The sequence below is a fragment of the Elgaria multicarinata genome, chromosome 3 (assembly GCF_023053635.1).
Source record: "Elgaria multicarinata webbii isolate HBS135686 ecotype San Diego chromosome 3, rElgMul1.1.pri, whole genome shotgun sequence".
NCBI classification, from domain to species: Eukaryota; Metazoa; Chordata; class Lepidosauria; order Squamata; family Anguidae; genus Elgaria; species Elgaria multicarinata.
Genome location: NC_086173.1, coordinates 113,781,797 through 113,809,495, shown reverse-complemented (window position 1 = coordinate 113,809,495; position 27,699 = coordinate 113,781,797). Strand labels below are relative to the sequence as shown.

The 27,699-nt window shown below is 40.1% G+C and overlaps 1 protein-coding gene across 1 annotated transcript in view; it reads right to left on the bottom strand.

The window, feature by feature from the left end:
- Positions 1-27,699, bottom strand: part of CACNA2D3 (calcium voltage-gated channel auxiliary subunit alpha2delta 3) — a 650,216-nt gene that overhangs the window by 9,961 nt on the left and 612,556 nt on the right. The window contains exons 33-35 of the mRNA XM_063121610.1: positions 26,151-26,203; positions 24,652-24,707; positions 19,311-19,422 (exon numbers count right to left, since the gene is read on the bottom strand). Coding sequence (XP_062977680.1) covers positions 19,311-19,422; positions 24,652-24,707; positions 26,151-26,203 — 221 coding nt within the window. The remainder of the gene's footprint in view (positions 1-19,310; positions 19,423-24,651; positions 24,708-26,150; positions 26,204-27,699) is intronic.

Genomic DNA, 27,699 nt, shown 5'->3' with positions numbered 1-27,699 from the left:
CATTCCATGAAGCAAAGGGATGTGTATGTTTCAAACCCAGATTATAATATCACACTTCTGTGGGGAGAGTCTTGTCTGTTGTAAAAAATAAATAAATAGTAAGTAAAAAAAACAACAACCAATAGGTGAGAGTAAGCCTCATGGGTAGTCAAGGTAGCTTTCTGGATCCTGGCTATAGCAGCCGAGAAATTGCAGGTCTCATTGAGTTTCTTGGGTGTTATAGGTGCTCAAGCACCTGTTAAAACAAGGCCTTTCCCATGAGGCTTAGATGGGCAGCTAACTTTCAAGCATTTTATTTGAGCTTGCATTCTTTAGTGGTTACTATGGGATCTTGTTTCATAGCTGTCACGTTTCGATTTTTCCTATTGTTGGTTTAAGTATGAAAAAGAAACACACACACACACACACACATCAGGATATCATAAATGGAAAATGATGTACCGCCTATGCTCAAATATCTGTTACTCACATAATTGTCAGTTGCATAAACCAAACCCTAATGGAGTGGAACAAACTTTGACTGTTCAACATGCAGATATCTGTTGTTCTGGTTTCCAACCTTCATAATGTGTTTTCCAGGCTGCTGGCTATATTTCTAACTTACATTTCTCTCATATCCATGTTTTTAAAAAAACATGAATGAGTGTAACATCTATATTGCTGTCATAAATTTGGCTGTTCGTGTTTTTGAATAGTAGATGAAATAGAGAATAGAGCATTCTTAGACAATTAAAAATAACAACATGCATGCCAGTAACTACAGTTCAATGTATCTCAGCTTTAGATATATGAAAAGATAAATCTTCAAGCCAGATCTTGTGGGAGGAAATGGTATGGCCAGACCCACTCCATCGTTCTCTCCATGTGTAGACTGAATTGTGTGTGGTGTGGCACCCTGCTCATTGGAGCCACTTCCAATGACACTGCCCTGCTGACACGCACACATCCGAGTGTTCAGTAGAACCCTTGAAAAGGGACACCGACACATGCACAGTTAATATACGTACAGTATAGGCACTCCATGTAATTTGGAACCCTGCGCGATTAGTATTCCCAATCCCGTGGATCACCAATGCACATTCGCTTCACATTCACTGCTCCTTTGCAGATGTCTAGCACATGTAGATGTGAGAGAGTGTCAGTGTCAGGGTGAAGCCACTATGGAGGGAACAACTGAATGGATCTCCTCCAGCCATGCATAGCTTTTTATTTCTTCTTGGAAAAGTGATCAGTTAAAGTTAGGGATGGACAAAGGTCACTTTTAGTTTCTCTATATTCTGTCCTGTTTAACAATGCTATGGAAAAGCATCTTAATCCAACCTAAAACACAATCAAAGGTGTTTTTTTAGCCCCTATTAGCTAAGGTCCAGCTTTCCCTTCTGTTTCCCTGTATTCAGTAGCTTATTGTGAGATTTCTTTTAGACCTCCCCCCCAAAAAGACTTCTTCCTGAATACCTTAGGGTTTCAATTCAAATATTGTAATGTGCAGGGCATTTACCATTTGAGGCACCTGGGAAAAAGTTGTTCTTGCCTTTTTCAAAATCACCCTGCCATTTTGCTGCAGGCTTTTTAACATCCCTTCCAATGTAATTACCTGGATGGAATTAATGATGCCAGCCCTAGAGCTGATGTCTTTGTCAGGAAACAACGGGGTGTTTTTTCACATCAACTGCTAACATTTCCCTGACATGAACTTGTAGTGATTGTGTGTGTGTTTTATATTCATTAAACAAAAAAACTACGGTTTACAAAACTACATTAAGGCTCTACAGTTTTCAACCAAAAAGCAGGGAAATCGGAAGTTAAGGCTCGCAAGCCTTAACGCCACATCTTCCCTAAGGAGGCAGAAAGTGCAATTAAAATTCTCATTCTCCCAAAACAGATAAACCATGAGGACAGGATGGAGAATATGATATGCAGAGGTGACTGTGGGGTTGTGGAAAACTGATGACGAACAACTTAGGGCCACCTACTTCTCTTTTTTTTGTTTAGAGCAGCCCTTCTCCAACCTGGTGCCCTCCAAAGGTGTTGGACTACAACTCCCATCATTGCAAGTCAGTATGTCCCATGGTCAGGAATGCTGGGATTTGTAATCTCAAACATTTTTAAAGTAGGGATTTAAGTAGGGATTTAGTAGGGATTAAATCTTAAGTAGGGATTTAGACTGCTGGCGGGTACATCTTACAGAGCCCACATAACACCGGTTTTAAAGGAACTGCACTGGCTGCCTATATGCTTCTGGTCGGAATTCAAGGTGCTGGTAATGACATTTAAAGCCCTAAACGGCTTGGGACCTCGATACTTGAGAGAGCGCCTCTCCTTATATATGCCTGCCCGAGACCTTAGATCTGTTGGAGGAGCCCTTCTCCGCATCCCACCAATGCAACATATACATTATGATGGGACAAGGGAGAGGGCTTTCTCTGTGGTGGCACCCCGACTGTGGAATGCCCTCCCCTTGGAGGCCCGATTGGCGCCAACATTGATTTCATTTCGACACCAAGTAAAAACATGGCTTTTTAACAAAGCCTTTGATGGTTAAATTCACTGGCACATTGTTTTAACTGTTTTAACTGCATCTATTGCTTTTAAATTATATATTGTTTTAACTTGGATCATGGTTTAATTTGTTTTTAACTGTGTACATTTATTGTTTTATACTGTATGTTTTTATCTGTACGCCATCCTGAGATCTTAGTGATATAGGGCGGGATATAAATATTTTAAATATTTTAAATATTTTAAATAAATAAATAAATTTAGCCATGCCAAGTTTGAAGTAGATCCGTTCATCCCTTGAACTTTAAAACAATCCTAAAAATCAAGGCCTGAACAGATGTTTCAAGCTTTATTTCTCTAGGATGGAAATGATGCAGAGGTTAGATTAGCTTTGCCTTTGCTTTCAGCACTGGGGGTGGGGTCTTACTTAACTACAACCAACCCCAGGCAGTCAAAAAACAAGTGGCTACCTCCTATATCTTGACAAAACTACATGTCCTAGCCATGGCAAAATAGAAGAGCACTGTTTGGAGCTCAAGTGCTTTTCCAACTTTTAAAGGTTTTTTTCCCCCTGGCACATATAAATTTCACGAAGATTGGTGAAACATTTTCACTTTTATGAATGTCAGAATGAACACACACACACCCCATTACCCCTTTATAATGGTAGAATGCTTTATCTACTATCCGACTTTAACTACAGGGACACTCTCATGTCCCTGTAAATTGTTGAAAAGCTATTATATGTTTATTGAAACCTCACATTCTTTGACACGCAGCATGGATATTTCTGCAGATGTTCGACAGTTCTGTATTTTTGCTTTTAATCCAACATTGCTAATCACTGAAAAGATTTATTATTAACTGAAATAACTCCTTGCCTAAATAAGAGCTGATTTACAAGAATATATAACTCCTTAAAGTTGGCTGAAGCATATTCAGATTTTAATCAGTTTTCTTAATCCAAACAATTCCTCTCATCTATTTCTAACAATTTAGCTGAAAATATTATGACAATAAAAGCCCCCATGTGGTTAAAAATGATCCCCTCCCTATGAAAACTATAATCATTAGGTTGAACTTTTCCTGTGGTGTGTTACAAATGGAAACACATTTTTTGGTCTTTTCAGCAATGGCATATTATTAGCACTTTACAAGAAGAAATATAGTCCATCACAGATTGTGGATGGGGAAGAGAAAGGACTGGTCATGAGTAAGCTCCCTACTGCTTGCTCCAGAAAACATCCAGTTTTCCGAGCTTTCTCAGAGTCTCCATGCGGGGTGGGGGACACTTTTAGTCTCTCCAAGCTGTTCCATGGAAGCTCAGAAAAACCAAATTTGTAGGAAATTCCAGCAAGCACTCTCTGACAGTCCTAAGAAGGGGGGGGGGGAAAGTGTTTTTGCACAGGGACCACTGCAGGCAAGAGAAGCCATGCAGATTTCTCCTTTACAGGACCAAATATTCTTCAACATGCTCAGGGCCAACATTTTCATGTCCTGCTGGAGTCAATGGGATTTGTAGTTATGCATGCTTCCTTCTTCAAATTAATTTACATTTGCCAAGTGTCAGCCCCCCCCCTCCAGGTTCACCAGAGAAACTTGCCAGCCACTGACCCTTCTGCAAGGGTAAGCTGCTTGAGGAAAGGGGGGGGGTCGGGAAGAGAGACTGTCAGGGACCATTGCAGGGTGGTGGCAAGAGCTATTAGAAAATGGATCCAAAGTCAATTGGGCCTGGCTCCAGCTCAAAATTGGCATTGTGATTCAAGTTTCTAAACAAAAAAATTGCTTACAAAAATGCAGATATTAGGGGAAAGGGCGCGTACACACACACACACACACACACACACACACACACACACATATATATATATATATATGGGTGCAGGGGGAACCCAAAATTATATAAGGGAAAACAACTTGCAAAAAAAGTGTATATTAGGCAAAATTGCATATAAAATACACATGTAAGAAGTATACATGAAAATGTATATGAATTTTCATGCAGATTTTTTTTTTTTAAGCTGCAAACTGTTGTGGAAATGGGAAAGGGTGAACAGTTCTAGGTGTAATGTACAAAAGACAGTTATGGAACTCCTCATGCAGCCTTTCTTGTTTCTACATGTACCATTTTAGAAATGGATGAAAGGCACGGCTGGTGAACAGAAGCAAGAGAGAAGAACCCCACTCCTCCCGCATGCCTGCCACTCCGGCCAGATGTTTTCTTCTCAGATAACATCTACTAGGCAAAGGTCCATCTTTGTATATTGTAGCTGTTTTAGATAAATAAATTTAAACAAACAAAACAAAACAGAAGACAAAACAGCCAGAAAGTTTTGGATGTTGTAGAATTATAAAGTCCTGTTTCGTAGGAGAATAAACATGCCCTGCCAACAAGTTTCTGCAGCACACACAGAGACTTTCATTGAAACAACTCTGGCAGTTTTGTCATCCTTTGTTCCTTCAACAAGTTCTCTATTTCACTGTGATATTAAATTGGCCAATTCTAGCCACATACACTGACATAAAATCCATGCAATGCAATTTGAGATGTTGCAGTGGTCCAGCAGTTGGGACAGCCCATGAGAATTATTTGGTTGTAATCCTGAGAAGCATATTTACTTAGAAGCAAGTCGTCGTTAAATCGATAAGACTTTATGATTAAGCATAGTTAGAACTGGGCTGTTTGCTTGCTAGTTAAATGGAGCATAAGATCAGAATTGGATCATAAAAGTGTAACGACGGAAATCCTTAACCTTATCCATGGTGAATCATTATCAAACTGCCAGAGTGCACACGAGATAACACAAGGTTAGTGTTTTATGAATGGTTAAAACGTTTTGATGGTAGATTCAGAATTAAGTGTTTGAAGCCATGAATTCACTGTGGATCCTTCAACTAGTTGTACTTGTCCATCAGCAAAAAGGATCTACCTTATAAGACTGTTGTGAAGCGCGAATGGCAACCCAACAGAGGAGGAGTGCAGGAGGAGCAATGTTCTCCTACCTTGCTTCTGGTTCATTGGTGTACATCTCCCTTCATGTGGGGAGAGTGCTCAGAGGTCAGTGGTCATCCCACAATCCACACCCCCTTTTTACTTCTCCCAACACTGGACCTCCAAAGTCAGAGAGGGAAAGGGGAGGAAGTTTCTGCATGGCCTGGGGGTGGGGAATCTAAGATTACAGCTCTGTCTCTAACCTTGGTGGGGCGGGGGGAGGAGAACCGCTATGTAAGATGTCCTGGGACACTGTCCCAGGGACAATAGGATCACATCATAAGCATAATAAAGATTGTAAAGTACTTTGTATAATGACTAAAAAGTAACATTAATAAAAAAAGGTCTCACTGGACAATACTGGGTGAAATGGTCAAATATCCTGACCTGATACAGAGCATCTTCCTGATATCATACTAACAAATATGATTATTGAAATATTAGGGTTGAGGCTGCATATCACTGTATGATCATTTCAAACTAAATATTGATATATTATATACTGTGAAGGTTGAAATGACATAAAATGGTATCATAAAATGATATATTGTTAATAAGGGGGGGGCAACATTCTGCTGCCAACCCCACCCAAAATAGAAATTAAAATAATAATAAAAGGAATGTGTTTTATAAGATTACAAAATATCCTTTTAAAGAATCTGACATGTTTCAAATTCTTATTTGTACATTAAGTACAAATACATTCAAAAACATCTTTTCTCCTTTGATCTGTAAAGCTCATTTAAGTCCTAGAATTTATGAAACCTTTCCAAAGTAAACCTATAAAAGGAGGATCAGAGGTAACACATATAGCTTTGTACAGCTTTGACAACTCATCAGGCTGTGTAAGAGGAAGAAGTGACAAACAGATGTCTTGCTGATGCTGAGACACTCTGTTGCAGGTTAGATATTGGAGATCATAATATACTCTAAGAAAATAGAGAAGCTGTAATAGAATGCTTTCTGTTACTATTTTGACTGTGCCAAAATAAAACAAGTTCAAAAGGCAGTGGGAAATATATTTCATTCAAATACTTTCACCTGTATTAAGGCTATGCCATTTTACAGAGTACACCACATTTTAATAATATTCATTTACCTTCGGAGACAGTGTTAATATCTAGAGAGAAAACACTTCGTAATCATACATTCCCAACACCCCACAGAAACTCCTCAGAGATATTATTCAAAAATTGCAATATATTTTTTCTGATTTAGATTTTCTAGGGTAAGGGAGAAATTCATTCAGTTCACATCTTTAAGCATCGATCCTGGAACCCAGTTAAGCATTGATATGCACACTTTTGTGACCAATGTTTTCACATTAAAAATGCCTACAAAAATGCATATAGTACAGAAAAGTGAGCAGAAGGATGCTTTATTTTAGGGGACGTCACCTGCAAAAAAAAATGTGAATGCATAATTTGAAAAATGCATTTGAAAATGTGCATATTTTGAAAAATGTGCACAAAATATGTAACAATTTTAATGCAGAAATGGATGTAGAAATGGGATGGAATGAACATAACTTTGAGAAAATGTGCTAAATTGAACTTCACAGTTTTATCCATCCCTAATTTCCCTCCATGCCGTGGCTTTCAAACAACTATTTTCCAAACTAACAGCAAATGCTTAATCATCAGGCACTAAGTTCCCATGGAGACCAATGGACAAACAGACAGTTCCAAGCACTGGAAATATCTGTCCTCAGGAGACCCGCGTAGCATCACAACTGAATGTGTTCAGATGCCAAATTAAGGTCTGGCTTTTTAGACAGGCCTTTGGCATGGGCAAAATAATGATGATGGTTTACCACTCAAAGTATCCAGCTCCAAGCTACGATCAATCCAGCTTCCTCTACAAAATGCAGTGTCTTTGGAGCCCACACATGGGCAGCCCGTTGGCTGTGTCTGTCATTTCACAAGGTTGGCATGTTTATCATGCCCAAGGTTCAGGTTGGCTTACAACATTGAGGTGTGTTACAAGTAACTACATTAACAGTTACATTGTGGAAAAGCAAAATCACACCTCAGTGGTAGAACACCTGCTTTGTATGCAGAAGGTCCCAGGTTCATTCCCTGCTGGCATCTCCAGTTGCAATGGACTCATTAGCACCATTTGAGAAAAACCATTGCCTGAGGCTCCAGAGATGCATTGCCAGAGAATACTGGACTACATTTACAGGCAGACTCACCTGATATAAGGAAACTTCCTATATAATACCAGATATGACCAAATAAAATTTTAAATCTCAACCGAAACCTCCCTCGACGTTACTGCCCCTGGTAGTTCCACTTCTCCCAGTCCCAATCTTTTGCTTACGTCAACTCCATTTCCTCCCACCAGGCTCTCACCCCTTTTCCTGCCTCCCTGTCCCGTTTCCCTGCTGGGTGTTGAGGCTGAGCTGGTGAGTCAATAGCTGAAGGTACAACAAAGGAGCAAGCTGTCCACAAACAGTCCTCGTCAGATCCACAGTCGCAAATAGCAAAGCCGGGCAGTATAGACAAGAGGGGTTATGCAGAGAGAGTAGTCAAATCCAGGCAAAGGTCACTTACAGAGCAGGGTCCAAGCAGAAGGCAGGGTCCACAAGCAGGTAGCTGGCTGGAGTCAGAGTCAAACACAGACATTGTTTTCAGAGACTTCTGTAAGCTTCTACTTTTTTTATCCTGGAGCTGCCTGAGCCCCCACCAAAGCTCCAGCTGCAGTAGTTCACTTCAACTGCAGAGAATTGCCTCGTGAGGAGGGCCCTCTACTCATGAAGAGCCCCCTTTGGCACTTTGCTAAGATTCTCTGAGCTGGGGGACTGCCTCCTCTGACACCACCACTCTTTGGGACTTGGGGGCCACTCAACCTCCTCCTCTGAGAGAGACTCTCCCTCTTCCCAATGGGCTGAGACCCCAACAGGCTCCTCCACAAACTGATGTCCCTGTCGCCATGTGGCCCCTGTCATGGCCTCGGCATAGTTCTCTGTTGGGGCCTCTATCTCTTCCTCCATAGGGCATAACCATCCCCCTAGACTGCAAGACTTGATCATACCTAATAATAATAATAATAATAATAATAATAATAATAATAATAATTTATTCATTTATTAAAACATTTAATAAATGTTAATAAAAGTATTTTTTATATCTCATATATCTCATGTCTTATATCACTAGGATCCCGGAGCAGCGTACTGATAAAATTATACAAGAAATATAAAACAATAAATATACACAGCTAAAAACAAATTGAACCACAGCAATAATAATAATAATAATAATAATAATAATAATAATAATAATTCATATATCTTCCTCAGATTGGTTTCAGAAAAGGAGTCACGCTTTTTCTGATTTTTTGGGAAATAGCTCAGCTTATTTTCTGAGCCAAGCCAACATGTGTTGAGAAATGTTGCCCATTAGTAAGTTAATACAATCCTCAAAATTAGTTCTTTCCATCAATAGAAGCTATCATTCACATCATGAATTGTTTATGTTGTAAATTGTGCAATTCGACATAATAACTTTATAATAATCTATAAAGTTTGCTTTCTCTTCATGTGTAGATACGTAGGGCGGGTGGGTGGTGGGTGATGAGAACCAGAATTTTCTTTTAAGGAGGGTTTCCGCACTTCTTTAATCACTATTATGGCATTATACTGTGTAAAATTCACTCTTTGAAAGCCTGTAGAGATCCAAGTAGGACATAACTAGATGCTAATTTATTTAATAACTTATGCAGTTAGCTGGTTTGTTTAAAAATAATCAACATATTCTTTCCTTCCCCCACAGGGAAATAAACTAAAGGTTTATTTAACAATTTAAATAAGATGAAGTATAGTGATTTGGAAACCTCTACAGTGCAACAAATGCTAATGTGCTTTTGCTGCTTATGATATTTCTTGGTTTTAAGTGGTTTATCTGGAAAAAATTTTTTAATGCTGGCAAGTAATTCTATTCGTGACATTAATGTACCCAGGCTGGTACTGTTTGCTTACACTATATGCCTTAATTTATTTATTTGATCACTGTTGAATGAATATATTCAGTAGAAATTCATTCTAAATTGGGCATGAAAAATCTATATGAAATCTCAGTGGACAACGCACACAACGCTTTCCTGCTTCACAAAAACATCTATATAATCTACCTGCTTTTCAAGCCAAATGATGTAGAACAGCCTATATCTATATATTAGGCACCTAAGCCAAATCTGTCCATTTATACATTTTTTAAAAAATGCAATTTCATTTAATTAAGTTCCTAAGGGAATAAGCATTATTATTATTATTATTATTATTATTATTATTATTATTATTATTATTATATTATTTTCACAGATTGTTTATACCCTTCAGGGAAGTTATTATTTTACCTGACATGCTATAGTAATATTAGTATGAATGGTTTACCCCTGATGCAAATCGAAGGCACTAAGAAGAGTCATTTACCTTTAACATGTGTAAAATAGCCCATCTTACAATTCTAAGGTTTCCTTTTGGGTGATATCCTATAATGAATGGCTTCAACCTATGGCCAAACTAGGCATTATAAGCGACACAGAGTTGTTCTTGTTACATATATTTTTATTGCTTCTTTATCATGGCTAATGTAAATATGGGACGTGACCTCATCACATTGCGCATCTCCCCATTCCTTACAACGAATGATGTGAGATGGGGACAGGAAATTGAGTAATGCAATGGCATCATACCAATGAATTAGATGTCACAAGGAAGGAAGAACAGTGAACCAAAGAGAGGTATCCACTCCATGCCTCTTCTAAAATCTGGTTTGGCCATCCAGTGTTGGTACATTTAGTGGGATGGATCCAAGAAATTGTTCTGCCATTGTAAGGGTACCACTGTTGGAACAGGATGTCCCTCTCCTCTCCTGTCCCTTCAGTCCCCCATGCTCTTTCCACAACCCTCTGGTGCAAATGTGGGAGGTATACAGTGAGCAGCAAGGGGAAGAAGAGGAAGGGGAAGGCTGTAGCTAGACCTAAGGTTTATCCCAGGATTGTCCTGGGGTCAAACCTGTTCATCTAAGTTCCACACAGGGCATCCAGTGCTCAGGCAGGGAAGAAACCAGGATGATCCTGGAATAAACCTTAGGTCTAGCTGTGGCCGAAGTCTCATACCATTCCATTTTGCCAGTGGTGTCCTTCCAACCCAATATATTTACTCCCAAGCCTCATTGAATATATAGCTAAGTCATACATTCCTTGAGCTAACAACTGAAAACACTTGGTGCTGAAATTTTATTCACTTAAGTCCGATGCATGTTTAATCAGATGTCTCTCTGTCTTCCCATGTTCAATAGGACTTACTCCCTAGTAAGTGTGTTTAGCATGGCAGCCACAAACTGGGAAAACAGCTAATTACATTTGGAAAGAAATAACTTGTAATTTGCTCTGATTATAGCTGGTTTGGAATTTTGAGTGTTGGACTTAGTTTTCTGTAAAACTGGCATTGCCAGTACTTCGCCCTTATAATCACAACTATCACAAGAAGATTGTAAGGCCTCTATATGGATCCCTCCTGAGATTGGTGCTCTAGAACAGTCTTTCCCAATCTGGTATCTTCCAGATCTTTTGAAATGCAAGTCCCATCAGCACCAGCCAGCATGGCCAATAGTTAGGGATAAGTTTATATGTACCTGTATTTATTCTATTGATTTGATTTGTATTCCGCCGTTCCTCACAAAGGACCCAGGATGGCTAAGAACTCATATAAAACACAATACAATACATACACACCATTAAAACAATAACACGAAATTCACAGATATAGAATAAGACAAAATAAAACCATCATTACAACCAACAGAAAAACAAATAGAGGACATCTACCTAATTCCCAGATCCAGGAACCACTTATACACAGCATTTCTCTCTTATCAGGATTTAATTCAATTTGTTGGCCCTTATCCTTCCAAACCACCACTGTCTCCAGGTTCCAGTCCAGCTCTTGCACAGACTCTCCTGATTCAGATGGAATGGAGTAATAGAGCTGGGTGTCACCTGGATGTTGGTGACACCCCCCTCTGGCTTTCAGATAGCGGTTTCAAATAGGGGGTCAAATAGTGTGGAGACAAGTTGGAACCTCACAGGATCCAGGTATAATGAAAATTGAAGTCCAAAGCATTTGGAGGGAACCAGGCCTGGGAAGTCCACTCTATAGTGTTAAAGCCAGATCCTTTAAGGATCCTGAGCATCAGATTTAAAAAGCACAGGGAACTAGAAGGCTGTGATGAACTTCACAACATGAGATCTCAACCCTAAAAGAAACTGCTTGGAAGTATTTTTCTTCAGTACAATTAAATAACACAATATTATCTTTGGGCAAGAGATCTAGGACCTTGTGAGACTCTTGGATGCCAGGCAAGAGGAAATGTTCTCTGCTTCTTCCCTTTCAGGCTTGCATATATCAAATCTTTCACAATTAACTTCTAATCTCTCCCAGACCTCAACTTTATTTGACCACTCCTGTCTCTTTTCCCACTTTCAGCTCCTCCTTTCTTCACCTACATGATTAGGAAAATGCTAAATCATTTCCCCTTCCTCTCCACCTCTCCAGGAGAAGGCTATCAATGGCTGCTAGCCCTGATGGTTATGTGCTACCTCCAGTATTCGAGAGACCTTCTGCCCGGAGCTGCAGAAATACTGGGCCACAACCGGTGCCGGTTATCCCGGTACAACGGAGAGTTTAGCCCGGGCAGAAGCCTGTGTGCACCAGTTGCTGGGGAACATGGGTGGGAGATAGCTGTTGCACCATGTCCTGCTTTGTTGGTCCCTGGTTGACAGCTGGTTGGCCACTGTATGACCAGAGTGCTGGACTAGATGGACCCTTGGCCTGATCCAGCAGGGCTCTTCTTATGTTCTCTTCTCGCAGTGTGATGTCACATTAATTCAAAAATCATACACCACTACTCACAAAAATATCATGATCATCTTTTCCGACTGTATTAGATTAATTGTGTAATTGTAGACACCGACTCCCTCCTTCTCCCTTCACTCTTTGCAGATACATTTAGGAAATATCATAATTAGAAAGGGCTGAGAAATTTGCTCCATTTTTTTTCTTTTTTGGTGTCACAGATTTACCTAATTTATACCCCTCAAACTTTTCAATGAGGTGAGACAGTTGCATTCCGAAATCTGCATATTTACAAGCTTTCTGAATCTGTTCGTCTCAGGAAAAATGTGCACAAAAATATGTCTATTAGAGGAAAGTGTGCACAAAATGCATGTATTTATGGAAAGCGCACACAAAACAGCATTTCAGCAATCTAAAGTACTGGGGAGGGACCAATACGTTTAAAAATGCACCTACAGTACCAAAAAATGTGCACACAAAGTATGCATTTCTGTATGGATTTAAAAATAAAATAAAATTGCAAGCTCATGCAAAAACAGGACGGAATGAGCTTGACCTCAAAACCCTGACTCATAAGGCCTGCATTTCAGCTCAAAGCCATCTCCTTCTGCATCAATGAATATTCCCAGTTCACATGCTACCTGAACACAGAGGGACTGCCAGGTTTTAGGGCACCCAGGTGAGGTGCTATCCTGGCTGCTCCTTTTTTATAAAACAAAAAACGTTTTGTTCTATGGTAGGGACACTCTTAAAAGCGTAAGAAGAGCCAGCCTGCTCAGATCAAGGGTCCATGTAGTCCCGCACCCTGTTCACACAGTGGCCGACCAGCTGTTGACCAGGGAGACACAAGCAGGACACAGTGCAACAGCAGCCTCCTGCACATGTTCCTCGGCAACTGGTATGTATATAGGCTTCCTCTCTCCCTGTCGCCACTGCCTCACTTTCTTCTTTTTTACCTTTGGAGGGTGGCTCTGCTGTGCTCTTTAGGGGGTGGGGATGCTCCTCTAAGTTCAATCTCCCCTTCTCTGGCTGGCTGATAAGCAGGCAAAGCACATAAGGATAATGTTGCCAACTGATGTGCACTGAAAAGCAAAGGGCTGCACCAGCCAAGCCCAAGGCCGCAACCATGTGCCATTTTTATTTAAATCTTTTCCCCACAGAGTGAGAGGGGATGTAAATCCAGCCAATCAGATGTCACCTTTTGGGGCATGAGGCTTGCTGAGATTATATGTGTTATCTACACTGGCCTGCAAAACATGCTCATGTTCTTTCTTTAAATAGGATCCATGTCTAACCTAAAAGATTGTGCCCCATGAAAACTTAATTACATCTTCTTCCCAATTCTACCAGTGCCCAGTTTTTAAATATACCTCTAGCAAAAACATTAGCTTTCATTCAGCTAAAGTTAGTTGTGACAAAGTCCCACTGAAACCAAAGAAGAAAAAAATGTACGTCTCATTTAGTTTCAATGGGGCTTTGGCTACAATCGTTAACACAGTTACCAGTGTGTAAGGCCCACTGACGTCAGTGGAGCTTACTCCTGAGTAAACATGCTTAAGATTGCACTGTTAAACACAACTCCTTTTAACTGTTTTGGGACCATTATCTTAGCCCATTGATAGCATAATAATCTGTCATCTGCCTTTAAAATAACGTTTTAAATGAACAAGTCAAGAATAGCTCACTGGAAAATGTGAAAAGCAATGTAGATAACCAGTTTTGTATCCTTGTTGACAGCCACTGATGTTCAAAAAAATGGGCTGACTTGTTTTAAATTGCTTTTTAAATCGAAGATTAATTTCATAATCAGTGAGATATAGGATGACAAAAATTATTGATTGAGGCAGCCAAACCCTAACCATAATGACATTCTTATGTAATTCCTATTTTCTTTTAGGCTCCTACATTCTCTAAAGCCCCTATATTTTGGAAAATAATTTAAACACTGCAAATCATGAAGCACAAATAATTTATTCATATCAAGTGGAAAGCGAGTAAAGAAACCAACACTCATGTATAACATGTCCAAGACTGGATGAATTATTTCCAGGATTTGATCCTGGGTTTTCTGTTTCCAAACCTAATAACTGCATCAGGCTTGCTGGGATGAGGTCAGTTGCAGAATTTGCTTTTTGGAGGGAGACTGAAGCTATGATAGAGGAGTCTTATTCACACAACGGAACTATAGAGAGTGAAATAGTAGGCGGCAGAATGATGACACCTGTGCAATTAAATTTACTGTATGCATGGAGTCTGTGCAAGCTAGTAGGTCTGTGTGTGTGTGTTTGTGTGTGTGTGCGCGCACGCAATCAGCATTCCCAGTCACGGAAAGCTCTACAGATGCATAGATTCATCAGGAAGTGAAGGTCTGCAAAAGACTATCAGGTCAGATTATCAAAACATTTTAGCCCTATTCAGGCTAAACATTTCAATACAGTTCTGTTCCTGAATAGAGCAAACATGTGAGGAAAAGAAGCACACCAGCTCCAGCCCCCTCCTTGTGCGTTTCTGTCACCTGTACATGTGGAAGGTTATGGTCTGAAGAGAAGAGCCTCCTGTATCTATCAAGACACTCCGCCCAAGCCATAAAATCTGCACTCTGGCTCACGTGGAGAGCGCCATGGATACAAGACACCCTCCTCTTCAGCCCATTGCCCTCCACGAGTACAGGGCAACTGAAATGGGCAAGGAGGGGGGCAGGGTGGAGTGCACCTTCTCCTTTTATGTTTGCTTTATTCAGGTACAGAACACCTGAAAAGGGCTCTAGCGAAGCACGTTTAGAATGAGGTGACATCTGAATCATCAGGCCAATTTAAACATACTCTCTCTGATATGGTACAATCCAATGCGATAATTATAACACCTCAGAATTCATGTTCAGAAGCGCTTTTACGAATGAGTTCCTACATCAAAACCATGCTCCACATTTTATATATAGAGAGTAGCCTAATTGTGGGGTGCAGTTTTTATGTGAGGAAATTTTTATATACGTAGAATTCGCCCCAGATGAATTCTAGAGGTAACAAAGTCATGTGAGAGCACTGTGCTCTAGAAATAGAACATTTGAATCTGCCCTAAGTCACAATTTGTTGATTGTTAATGACAGTAATTGAATAAATTACACAGTGAAGAGTGTTCCCATGAGTCTCTAACACTTATTCAAATTATTTCTTTGGTTTACCATTGCTTACAGAAAAAAATAATAATGGGCGCCTTGTGATCAGAGTATTATTAACACAGAAAGCTTTTCTTTCCTCTATGGAATATAAAATGATTTTCTATGAAAATTATCTTAGTTTATTATTTTTAAAATACTATAATTTTCAGCAAACTCAGTTTCCAATGCATTTCATCCAAGTACTGCTGAATTAGATTATTTCCTCTGACCTGAAATTACCTTCAAAAGTATCCACTGCAAATTTTTGTTTCATCTGGGGAAGAGCTGGCCCTGTTAATTTACATCTCCTTTTTAATGAAATGTAGCCTTTGGGGAATAATAATATATATTTAAAGTAATGTTTTCAGTCCCCTCAACTCTGTGAGTAAGAGCTAATTTGGCACCAGACATTAAAAGACTCATCCACTAATACGCACTGTGAAAAATGTCATATACGTGCCCCAAATAGTCCCCAACTTCTTCTTTAAAGAAGAGGCCATTCCAATTAACTTGTTCTTGCTTTCAGTTGCCATGATATTTCTGGGTTTATATGTTTTAGGCATAAAGATTTAATCATACTGGAAACGCTTCTTTGGGCTGACTTCATAGCTAATGTAAGCCAGACAATTAGTAACCCAGACGTTACTGGGATATATTGGCCGTTGTCATGTGAAAAAGTTCTGTGCCTATATATAGAGCTTCATAAAGCTGCATGTGTTCATAGAGTACAGCAATGAGGCTGACAAAGATCTGTAAATACAAAAATGTAACTTAAAAACTATGAGCATTCATTGGTAGCTGTTTTGATGATTCCCAACAAAAATGCAAGAAAAGGTTCACGTACCTGTCAAGTTCATACAGAACTTCATAGGCATTTCCGTGCAGATTTATTCTAATATGCACATGTTTTTATGCAACTTGTCTAATATAAGCATATTTTTGCAAACAGTTTTCACTTACACAATCCATTATTTGTATGATATTTCACTAATGTTTATTTATTTTTATTTATTATGTTTATATCCTGCTTTTTTTTTTTTTTTTGCTTTTGCAAGGCACCCATGGTCTCCTTTCCATTTTATCTCCCTAATGTATGTATTTTTAAATTGCATTTTTGTTGAGATAAATGCATCACAAAATTCTGAGAACTGCAAATATCTGCATTCTGGTTTGGATATTGTTTCGGAAAGTGCAAAAATGTTCTGTTTTGAAAATTTTGTTTTTGTTTATGTGTTGCTGAGATTTTATTGGATTTTACTGCATATCACTTTGAGGGCTCTGGTGGGCATCAGCAGTCCTTCTCCAAAAGACCTTGCCAAAGGAAGTGATGTGGTAGCTACCAAGAAGAGAGCCTTTTCTGCTGAGGCAACCCTATTATGAGATGAGCTTCCCATAGAGGCTGCATTGTGTTCTTTCTAGTGCCAGGCATTTTAATATTTTATTTAATATTTTCCCAGGCATTTTCATATTTTAGTTCTGTTGTTTTAAATCTGTAATTTTATTTTATATCTCTGTATTGGAGCTAGGTTTTCTTCTGGTTTTATTTTTATACTGCAGTTTTAAACTTTAAGTTTTATATAGTATTTAATGCTGTGTTTTGTAGTTTTAATTGTGAATCCAGAGAGGTTTGGATATTGGATGGTACAGAAATGTAATAAACGAAATAAAAAAAATATGCGAATTGAACAAATTTCTCTTCCATCCCTACGTAAGAGAACAAAGTGCCACTTGACAAGTAATATGTGGTTTAGAAATTTACAGCCATCAGCTTCAAACAATGAAAGCGCATTCCAAGGAGACTGTACATTCCAAGGGTGGTCCCATATTTTGATCCAAGTAGCTTTCTCTTAGATCAACATGAAATATGGCCTTCTAAAGCCATAATCCTCAAACTGCGAGCTTGAGGCTTGTCCCCACATGACCTGAGAAACACAACACAACATGGTCTGATGACCGCGGCCTACAACTTTCAGCGGTCTTGCCACTCTCAGAGAACGTCAACAGTTGCACCATCTTAAAATTTAGTGTTCACACAAATTGCTAATGTTCTCTATGAGTGAGGAAATGACAATAGACGCTGGCACTTCCCAGGGATTATAAGGTTAAAGTAGAGATCTGCCTAATGTTTATTCCTGGACACACTAGGCCTACATACTAACAGCAAAACAGATTTGCTAGCATCAGAAAATCTTTGGCTCTAATACCTAGAAGTATATAATATGTACTAAATAATATTATATATAATATAATATAGTGTTTGGGAAGCATTCCTTGCTTCCAAAACATATTTTCCTGTTAAATTTAGAGTATACTTCTCATACATTCTGTATGCAGCATTTTCAGACGTTCAAATACCTCAGTCATGGAATTACCTCCTGAGGGAGGCTGATGCGGCCTAGTCACAGTCACAATCAGCGACTTTCTCAAGAACATCTCTGGTTGCTGGTGCTATACTGTTTTTATTATAGTGCTGCTGTTTCTGTGTATTTATGTGATGACACTGTTTTATACTGTATTTATTCTTATTTGCTTTTATTTGTAACCAGCCCTAGGCAATTCTTCAGGACCAAAGGTGTGTGTGGGGGTATGAAACAAAGTAAATAAGACAGACAGACAAACAGACAGACAGACAGACAGACAGACAGACTGATATATAACTTTGGACTGACATATGAGCACATGGCTAGGATTGACAATCTTTCCTTCTTGCAAAGAAACTATCTTAACTAACTATTCTCCCTTCTTCCTGAGCCCAGTAAGCAAAGCATCCCATTCAACTTGTGTTAGGTGAATGTGTGTGTTAAAGATGAGACTCCATAACGTGTAGCGCAATTCCTATGCATGTTTATTTGAAAGTATGTCCGGCTGAGTACAATGGGACTTACTTCCAGGTAACTTGCAGGGTATGTGCATGTTCTGATAAAAACTGACAAAGTGGAGAAATGATGAGCACATATGCCCTGTGGTTGATAGGTTCTTTGAAACAGTTCCTGTGTTGAAATAGTTAGCTCTTCTTTTCTTGTGCCTTTAGCTGCTGTGTTATTGTTTGTTTGTTTTTAAATAACAGCTAAAGCTAACAGAAAACAGTTCAAAAATAGAATATGAATAGGGTTGTGTACTGCTTCAGTTCCAGCCCTGCTTGATGGGAAGCTAAAGAAGATTTGATCTGCAAACTGAGTTAAGGGACTCGCAAACGAAAAGCAACTGCTCAGTAATGATATGCATTTAACCAGAACAGGACATGACCCATTCAGAGGACACACTGACTGAACTTTATCCATCTTATGACTCTGCATACTGAGTGTTTCCTCCCGGCACATCCACAACAGGACCAACCACCCTGACAAGAGCTTCAGCACAGTTTTGGTAACTTTGTAGTCACCTATTTGGGAGGTTTGTAATATGGAACTCTTTCACCTTTTTTTGATTAAACCAGATGGAGGTCCTGTGTGTCAATTTGTGATTTATGGCTTGAATAAGGGATCAGCCAACCAAAGGACCCTTTTGAGGTAACAGATCAACCTCACAGTGACTCAGCCATTCTGTCTTGCTATTTTTAACTCTTTTAATCATGAAGGTAGGTATGGCCATATGGAAGTCTCCTGCAATGAGCAAAGGTAGCATGTGTTTTTCCTGATTTACTCAATACATTTATGAATAACAAATTTAAACATTATCCATTCTTGCATGATTAGGCTAACTGCAGCAGCTAGTAGTGGATAGTACTGGTGTGAAGTTTAGGATTTCACAGCCAATTCCAGCAAGGGGTGGCAGGGGGTGGGGTGGGATTCAGTACTTACTTGAAACAATCATTGCAATCAATATTGCCTGTGGTCTCCTTGATTGTGCGTTCAGAAACAAACGCTGGATATTCGGTGTCACAAGGCTCTAGGGTTTGTTTCAGTCTCTGAGCTAAAACAAATAAAAGAGATTGATGGAATTTGGTAATAACTTCACTCAAAGTTTTACAGTGTGAGATACTATATCAAACGCCTTACTGTGGATGAAAACATTACTCTGCTTCTGCCACCCTGTGATTTAGAGAGGTAATGCATAAGCTTTATTTCATAATTAACAAACCAATTTATAACGAAGATGTAATTGTCTAAGGAATGTTCTTAAAATGCATATTCAGGATTTGTCTGTAGCATCTAGATTTAACTTTGGTTTTCTTTTAACACAGGGTCAGGGTACACATTCTTTTCTGACTAAAGCTATAATTTTATATGCATGAACAAATGTTGAGTGTATCGTCTACAAAAACACAAGCATGCTAGGAAAAACTGAAGGGCACTGCACAGTTCCGTTTCCCTGCAATGCCCAGTTAACCATGGGAAAAGATGTGCTCATTCTGACAGCACCAGTGCACCTGATGATCAGTATTTACAAACTTGGGTGTCTTCTTCTTTGGCTGGATGTTGTATGGAACAACATTGTTGTGGACAAATCCAATAGTGCCTAAACAAATACAGTTATATATTTGCTGGAGTGTTCAAAATTAGCTATAATACTGAATTAATCACAAAGGTTTAAGTCTGGATAATTAGACTAGATCCATTGAAATTAAGGGATCTACTCTATGGCCTTACCTAGACCTACCTGATAATCCGCGATGGAGGAGGGAAGATCTCGTGTTGCAATTAACACGAGATCCCTCCTCCGTTTACACGTAAGGCGCGACGACCTCAGGAAGAGAGGCGTCACACCCACCATTTTTTAAAATATATTTTTAAAGAAGATGGAGCGCAAGAACGCTCCTGCGCTAAAGGTAGTTTTTTTTAAAAAAATAACTTAATTTCCCCGCTTCCCCCACCCTACCCCTGATGGGCACGGCGCTCCTGAAGAGTGTTGTGCCCCATGTGCGGCTCCCGGCTCCACACGAGGAATTGCACGGAGCTGGGTCAAACCTCAGCAACGGACACAGCCCGAGACTGTGGAAAAAGCGGGCTCAAAGGGGAGGGCTCTATCCCAGGGCAAGGGAGGGATGATCCCTCCCTGATCCTGGGATCCCCTGTGCATCATCTGGATGCACAGGGACGATCCTGGGGTTCGCTCCCAGTCTAGCTAAGGCCTATGACTAAGTCTGGATCCAAACCAAAATCTTTTTGGTTAACTAAAATGCCAAAAATCAAACCACCCACAAATTCATGTTTAGTCCTTTCACTGTGAAACACACATCTCCATCAGTGCGCAATTACCTCATTTTTGTTTGGTGTATACCTGCTGCCCAGTAGATGGTCAGGGAGAACCTGAAGCAATAGCATGGGACCCTGATTGATATAGATGAGTAATCAACAGAATACATTTTGATTTTTCCAAAGTAAAAGCAGGATACAAACATAATAATTAATTAAATAAATAAATAAATAAACAAACAATTCTAGGGATTTTCTTTGTGATCTGTAAGACATTTCTAGGAAAAGCAAAGGGATCAGGTGGCTATGCTGGGTGCTCTGTTTAGTCAAATATATTAGGCCGATAAATTTCATTAGAATAGGCAGAGAAGAAGAGATCTCCGTATCTAGCTTTCTGAACCTGTTCTCTTTAATGTTTGCTAACCAACTCTCATATGACTGCCAGCTCACCCAGTTCAAAACTATAAACACAAGCTGCATTAAAATGATACCTTTCTAGTGATCAGGATGAGGGGGTACTTTCCAGTTTCCTAGTAATTAAAGAAAGGGAGCAGGTGAAGTGTATAATTATATGCTCTGCTTCCAGCTATAATGTGAATGAATCTCCCTCAGATGCAGTATCTTTATCTAGTGAGGTAATGGCAAACCTTTGCCCTTAAGGAAGGAAGGTTGCAAGTTAATAATACTGTTACAGCTGTAACACACAGTTATTTCTATTTGCTTTAAGGAAGAGCACGATGTCTGAAAAGCCACTTCATTGGACAGTGTGGGACATGTCATTTGTAGAGGTCACAAAAGGACATTGCATGGTTATATTGGCCCTGGCCCCAACCCAGGGGGCCAGAAGAACAGCAGAGGGCAACATCCAGCAGAATCTGATGTGTGCTTCCTCCTGAAACAGGGTTTGGGAATCTGTGGCCCTCCGGATGTTGTGCAACTCCAGTTCCCATCAGCTGCAGCCAGCATGGCCAATGCTAGGGAATTATGGGAGTGGTGATCCAACAACAACTGAAGGACCACAGTTTCCCCTACATCTGTCCTAAACATTAGCTAGTTCTGGAAATGCTAGCACAAAGTCCAAGATTATGATAGGAGGCAGTATAGGGTGATGCAATGCACCTTGCATCTCTTTGCGGGATTCCTCTAGAAGTAGGAACTGGGCCACCCAATGTCAGTGTACCGCAATGCACGCCTCCACCCCAAACATGTCAGCTATTCACTCATGGAAGGAAGTAAAGGGTTGCATTTGGGAAACCACTGGAGTAGGAGCTGAACTGCATCCTACTCTGGACAAGCTCAGTGTCTGAAATTAGGAACAGATTTTACCCCTTTACAACTGTGCCCAGACTGGCCTTAATGGAAGCCACTGAACTAAGTTTCCTTGCAAGTTTCACAGCATTGCTCTGGGTTCCATTTCTTACTTATGTAAGTCCTCATCCTTCTGACATGAGCACAGCAGAGCAGAGCTTGTCTCTCCCATGCTGCCCTAGTAATGTCATAGGTACCAATTCACATAGGAGGAGCCAACCCCCGGAGTGGCTCTTTCTAATAGGGATGGACGGACTCACCTGGAACCGGAACAGTCAGCACTCATTGCTGCCACTCACCTGCACGAGCCAGGCCATGTGAGCCCCTGGATTGCCCTTTTCACACCTCTAATCTTGTGAAAATGGCCATTTATGGCAGCCATTTGCCCACTTTCAGGAGCCTAGCTTTTACAGAAAATGCCAGCTCGCAGCCAGCTTGCATGAAGAAGCGGCTGCTTACGGGGTGCTTGTGAACTGTGCAGCATTTGACGAGTGTGTGCACAAGTGCCCCATGTCTCGGCAGTCCAGGGATCTGGACAGGGCGCTGTTTGCTGGATTCCTGGACCCAGTTGGATGCCCACAACATCCCTACTTTCTAATCCCAGCATTATGCTCTGTGGGAGCTAAAAGGATGATGGCCTGCACATGAACTGGGCCCACTGGTGCCAGGAGAGGCCCCTGGTATGTCAGAGTCAGGGAACTGGTTTCCATACAGATATCTTACTCTATAAAAATCCTGGTGCTTTTGAAGAGCAAAATCAAACATTAAAGAAACAGCAACAACGCAATAGGTAAAGCAGAAAAGGGGTTAATTGTGTCTGCAATCCTATCCTGTCTGCAATACCATCGACCATGGTATCCTTCTGGATAGGTTGTCTGAACTGGGAGTTGGAGGTACTGCGTTGCAGTGGTTCCGCTCCTACTTGGATGGCCGATTCCAGAAGGTGGTGCTGGGGGATTATTGCTCTGTGCCGTGGCTCCTAAGCCATGGGGTTCCGCAGGGCTCTATTTTATCCCCTATGCTGTTTAACATATACATGAAGCCGCTGGGGGAGGTTATCCGGAGATGTGGACTGAGGTGTCATCAATATGCGGATGACACCCAGCTCTACCTTTCCTTTTCATCAAACCCAGGTGAGGCAGTGACTGTTCTGAACCAGTGCCTGGGCATGGTAATGGACTGGATGAGGGCTAACAAACTGAGACTCAATCCAGACAAGACGGAGGTACTGTTAGCGGGTGGTTCATTTGTCCGGCGAGGTGATGTTTGCCCTGTCCTGGACGGGGTTGCACTCTCTCTAAAGGATCGGGTCCGTAGTTTGGGGGTGCTCTTCGATCCAGAACTGTCACTTGAGGCACAGGTGAACTCAGTGGCAAAGAGCACCTTTTATCAGCTTAGGCTGATATACCAACTGCGCCCTTATCTGGACAGTGATAGCCTAGCTACAGTTATCCATGCTCTGATAACCTCTCGTTTGGATTACTGCAATGCGTTATACGTGGGGCTGCCTTTGAAAACGGTCCGGAAGCTTCAGCTGGTACAAAACAGGGCAGCCCGTTTACTAACAGGGACTGGCCGGCGAGATCACATTACGCCAGTCCTTTTACAACTTCATTGGCTGCCAGTCCAGGTCCGGGCCCGATTCAAAGTGCTGGTATTGACATTTAAAGCCCTAAACGGTTTGGGACCAGGTTATTTGAAGGAACGCCTCCTCCCATATGTACCTACCCGGACCTTAAGATCATCTACAGGGGCCCTTCTCCGTGAGCCCCTGCCAAAGGAAGTGAGGCAGGTGGCTACTAGGAGGAGGGCTTTCTCCGCTGTGGCACCCCGGTTGTGGAATGAGCTCCCCAGAGAGGTCCGCCTGGCGCCTACACTGTACTCCTTTCGTCGCCAGCTGAAGACCTTTTTATTCACTCAGTATTTTAACACTTAATTTTAACTTAAATTTAAATTATACTGTTTTAACTCTGTATTTTAACCTTATATCAATTTTGCTGCGTGGTTTTATCCTGGTTGTGCTTTTTATATTGTATTTTGTATTTGTATTTTTAACTTGTTGGTTGTTTTATGATGATTTTAATTTTTGTGAACCGCCCAGAGAGCCTCGGCTATTGGGCGGTATAAAAATGTAATAAATAAATAAATAAATAAATAAATATACACACTCACTTGGGAGTAAGTCATATTGAACTCATTAGGACTTATGTCTGAGTAGACATGCAGAAGATTGAGATTTTAATTGGGGAGGATGCTTTTCAATATAGAGATAATACAGTACCACCGGAGGAACTATAGGATTCCATTTGCTTTTACTGAAAAATGAAAGTGTTATTTATCACATGTGTTAAACAGTTTGCTTTATGCACTGTAACCTCATGGCAATTTGAAAACAAGGCTGCCATAAGAAAGTGTAATGGGCTTTGGCTGCAGTCTTCAAACCACTTACCCTTAAGTAGGCTCCATCATCTTACTATTCTTGAACCACTGGTTTCAGGACTGTAGCCAATGCCTGTCATCAGAACCCCGCATGTGTATTGGAAAATGTCTCTGTGCATGGCAGGCTTCACTTCACATAGCAGAAAACTGGAAGTGCCTGCACACATGGAGCTCCATGGACCTTTTGGAGTGTTTCCTTTTGTTTATAAAAGCAAAGAATATATTTGTTAATGCCACCATGAATACAAATTATGCTTACCCTTTGCTGTTAGATCTGAATGCCACCAATTGCATAGATTAAATTCCACCAGAAACCTAAACCACAAAAGATCAAATATATCATATGATTACATATGGCATGTTCATACCATTAGTTGACACTAATAGGAGTCCTTTTATTCTATTAAAAGACAGACATCAGACTTAGCTCAAGATGACATTGTTTTTTAGTACACTTGTTAATTTTTGCCCAGCTGACTCCATCTTGCAACGCAAAATTCTGCGAAATCGGCATTGTATGGAATAAGGTATAGCCTTTCTATAAGTTTGGATATTACCCCCCTCACCTACCCACCCACTACAGTTTTTGGTGTATGGCAGCCCCCAGCAGTTTAACTTCTGGATATTTAGTTAAGTCTTTAATGCAGTATATTTTGATTCTCTAATATAAAATCCCATATGGTCTAAAATGTCCTTGCTATTGAATTAAGGAACAAATAACTCTACTATTCCCATTCTAGGCTCTTGAATAATATTATTTCTAGTTGTATTGTACTGGCTAAGTGCAAAACTATCCCATGTACAACTTCCCCACAAAAATAGTTACTGTGAGATTTGTCAGCTTCATGTCATACATGTATGCAATTCAAAATCATGTCTTTCAAAATTAATGAAATGAAAATAGTTTACAGAAACTCATCTTTAAAGGGAAAGCATTTACCATAACCTAGCAGCACAATCAATAAAAAAAATTATAATAATATGTTCCTATAAGGAACAAAAATATTCCTTTGTACTGTACAGATTTTTGTTCTACTTAATCTTAGCAGTCACTGAGGTTTGATTTTATTTTTATTTTTACAATTTCATGTCCAATAAAACACACGCAAACTCAAATTCCACTTTAAAGCTGCACCCTGCCTGCCTGCAAAACAGTAGTATAGTAAACTGGGTCAATTAGATATTTCTCAATCACCCCGCTCCATCCCCACCCCACAGCCACAGCCACCAGACTCCAAGAGAAGACTTAAAAGCTCTTTTGTGCTTTCTTAGTGGGATCCAATTCTTTTGCAGGGATGACAAGCCAAGTGCTTCTTCCATTTTCACTTTAAACCCTATTAGATCATGACAAATTTAACATGTAAGAAGCCCAGCTAGATCTTGCATAAGCTTCTACTGTGCCAATCAATACGTTGGAATCCCTTACAAAATTACAGCACAACGGAAGATCCCATGATGAAATACGCTCATTTGAGAACAACCCACCAAGCAGCACTGGAAACAGCCAAATGTTCATATTACATTTAACGGCAACCACAGCATAAGAAACCCAGGCTGCAATCCCATATCCACTTACCTGGGAGTTAGCCCCATTGAGAACAATTGGATTTACTTCTTGGTAGACATGTATAGGTTTGTACTGTCAGTTTGCATTTTGGAAACTACTACAGAGCAAAACCAAAAAGCTTTAAATATGTTCTAAATCTCTAAACTTCTACACAGGAGATATAAGATAAAATCTTACTATGTTTTACTTACAAGACAAGTTCGCTTGCAATCCATTTCACTGCAGCAAAGAAGGCTTTATAAGGCTGGAGAGAAGCAATTTGTTTACTCAAAGAACAGAAGGCACAATATTTAATAGGCAAAATAATATTTCAAACATGTATAGAAAGACTTTTGACGGCCAGTACCATTCCTTCATAATAATATTTCAATGTTTGATTACTGTCATGAAACTTACTCTACAAATTCCACAAAATATTTGGTGGCTTCCATTAAAATAAGATCTATTATGATGTCCTGAGTTCTTTTCTTTTTTTTTTCTTTTCTTTTTTAAAGTAGTCTATCAGTTCTACTTGCTAATTAGTATTTAATATTTGATGCATTTTGTGGTTGCTATAATTTTCCATAGTTTTAACCTGTTCTATTTTATGTGTAATGTTGCAATGGCTTGTGGCTGATGCAAATAATAATTAAAAAAAACCCAATTATGTTCGGTTCTATTCTACTCTGCTTAACAAATGAATTACTATCCATGGAAGTGTTACCGCTGGCCAAAAGAAGGAAAGTGAATAAAATGGTATTTGAATGTTATCTGCTATTTCCCAGGCTAATCCAATCTATGATGTCAATTCTTATCAACCTCTCTACCAGCAAAAGTAAGGAGCAATGGAAACTCGTATCCAGTAGTATTTTAACTAGCTGAATGTACAAAGAGCTCTGGCTCAGACCTCTCTATTCCAGCATTTCCACAATGGCCAGCCAGATGCCTCTGAGAAGGTCATAACAGCAACATGAGACCCCAATAGTAAGTGAAAGGTAAACATAGAAAACAAAGCTTTGTATATTTCATTATTTCTTCATTTCTTCATTATAAATATTGTCCTCTTACAGCTTCATTGGCTGCCAGTCCAGGTCCGGGCCCGATTCAAAGTGCTGGTATTGACATTTAAAGCCCTAAACGGTTTGGGGCCAGGTTATCTGAAGGAACGCCTCCTCCCATATGTACCTGCCCAAACCTTAAGATCATCCACAGGGGCCCTTCTCCGTGAGCCCCTGCCAAAGGAAGTAAGGCAGGTGGCTACTAGAAGGAGGGCTTTCTCCGCTGTGGCACCCCGGTTGTGGAATGAGCTCCCCAGAGAGGTCCGCCTGGCGCCTACACTGTACTCCTTTCGTCGCCAGCTGAAGACCTTTTTATTCTCCCAGAATTTTAACACTTAATTTTAACTTAAATTTAAATTATACTATTTTAACTCTGTATTTTAATTTTATATCAATTTTGCTGCATGGTTTTTATCCTGGTTGTGCTTTTTATACTGTATTTTGTATTTGTGCTTTTAACCTGTTGGTTGTTTTATTATGGTTTTAATTTTTGTGAACCGCCCAGAGAGCTTCGGCTATTGGGCGGTATAAAAATGTAATAAATAAATAAATAAATCAAGCCATGGTTCTTTATAACCAGTGTGCATCAGAGCCATCAGGGAAATCCAAATCATAGCATTAATTATGGGTTGGATCCAGCTTCTGTTCTGCCAGCAGGAGCGTTCCCTGAGCAGAATTCTACTCAGAACGCTCCCACTGGCAG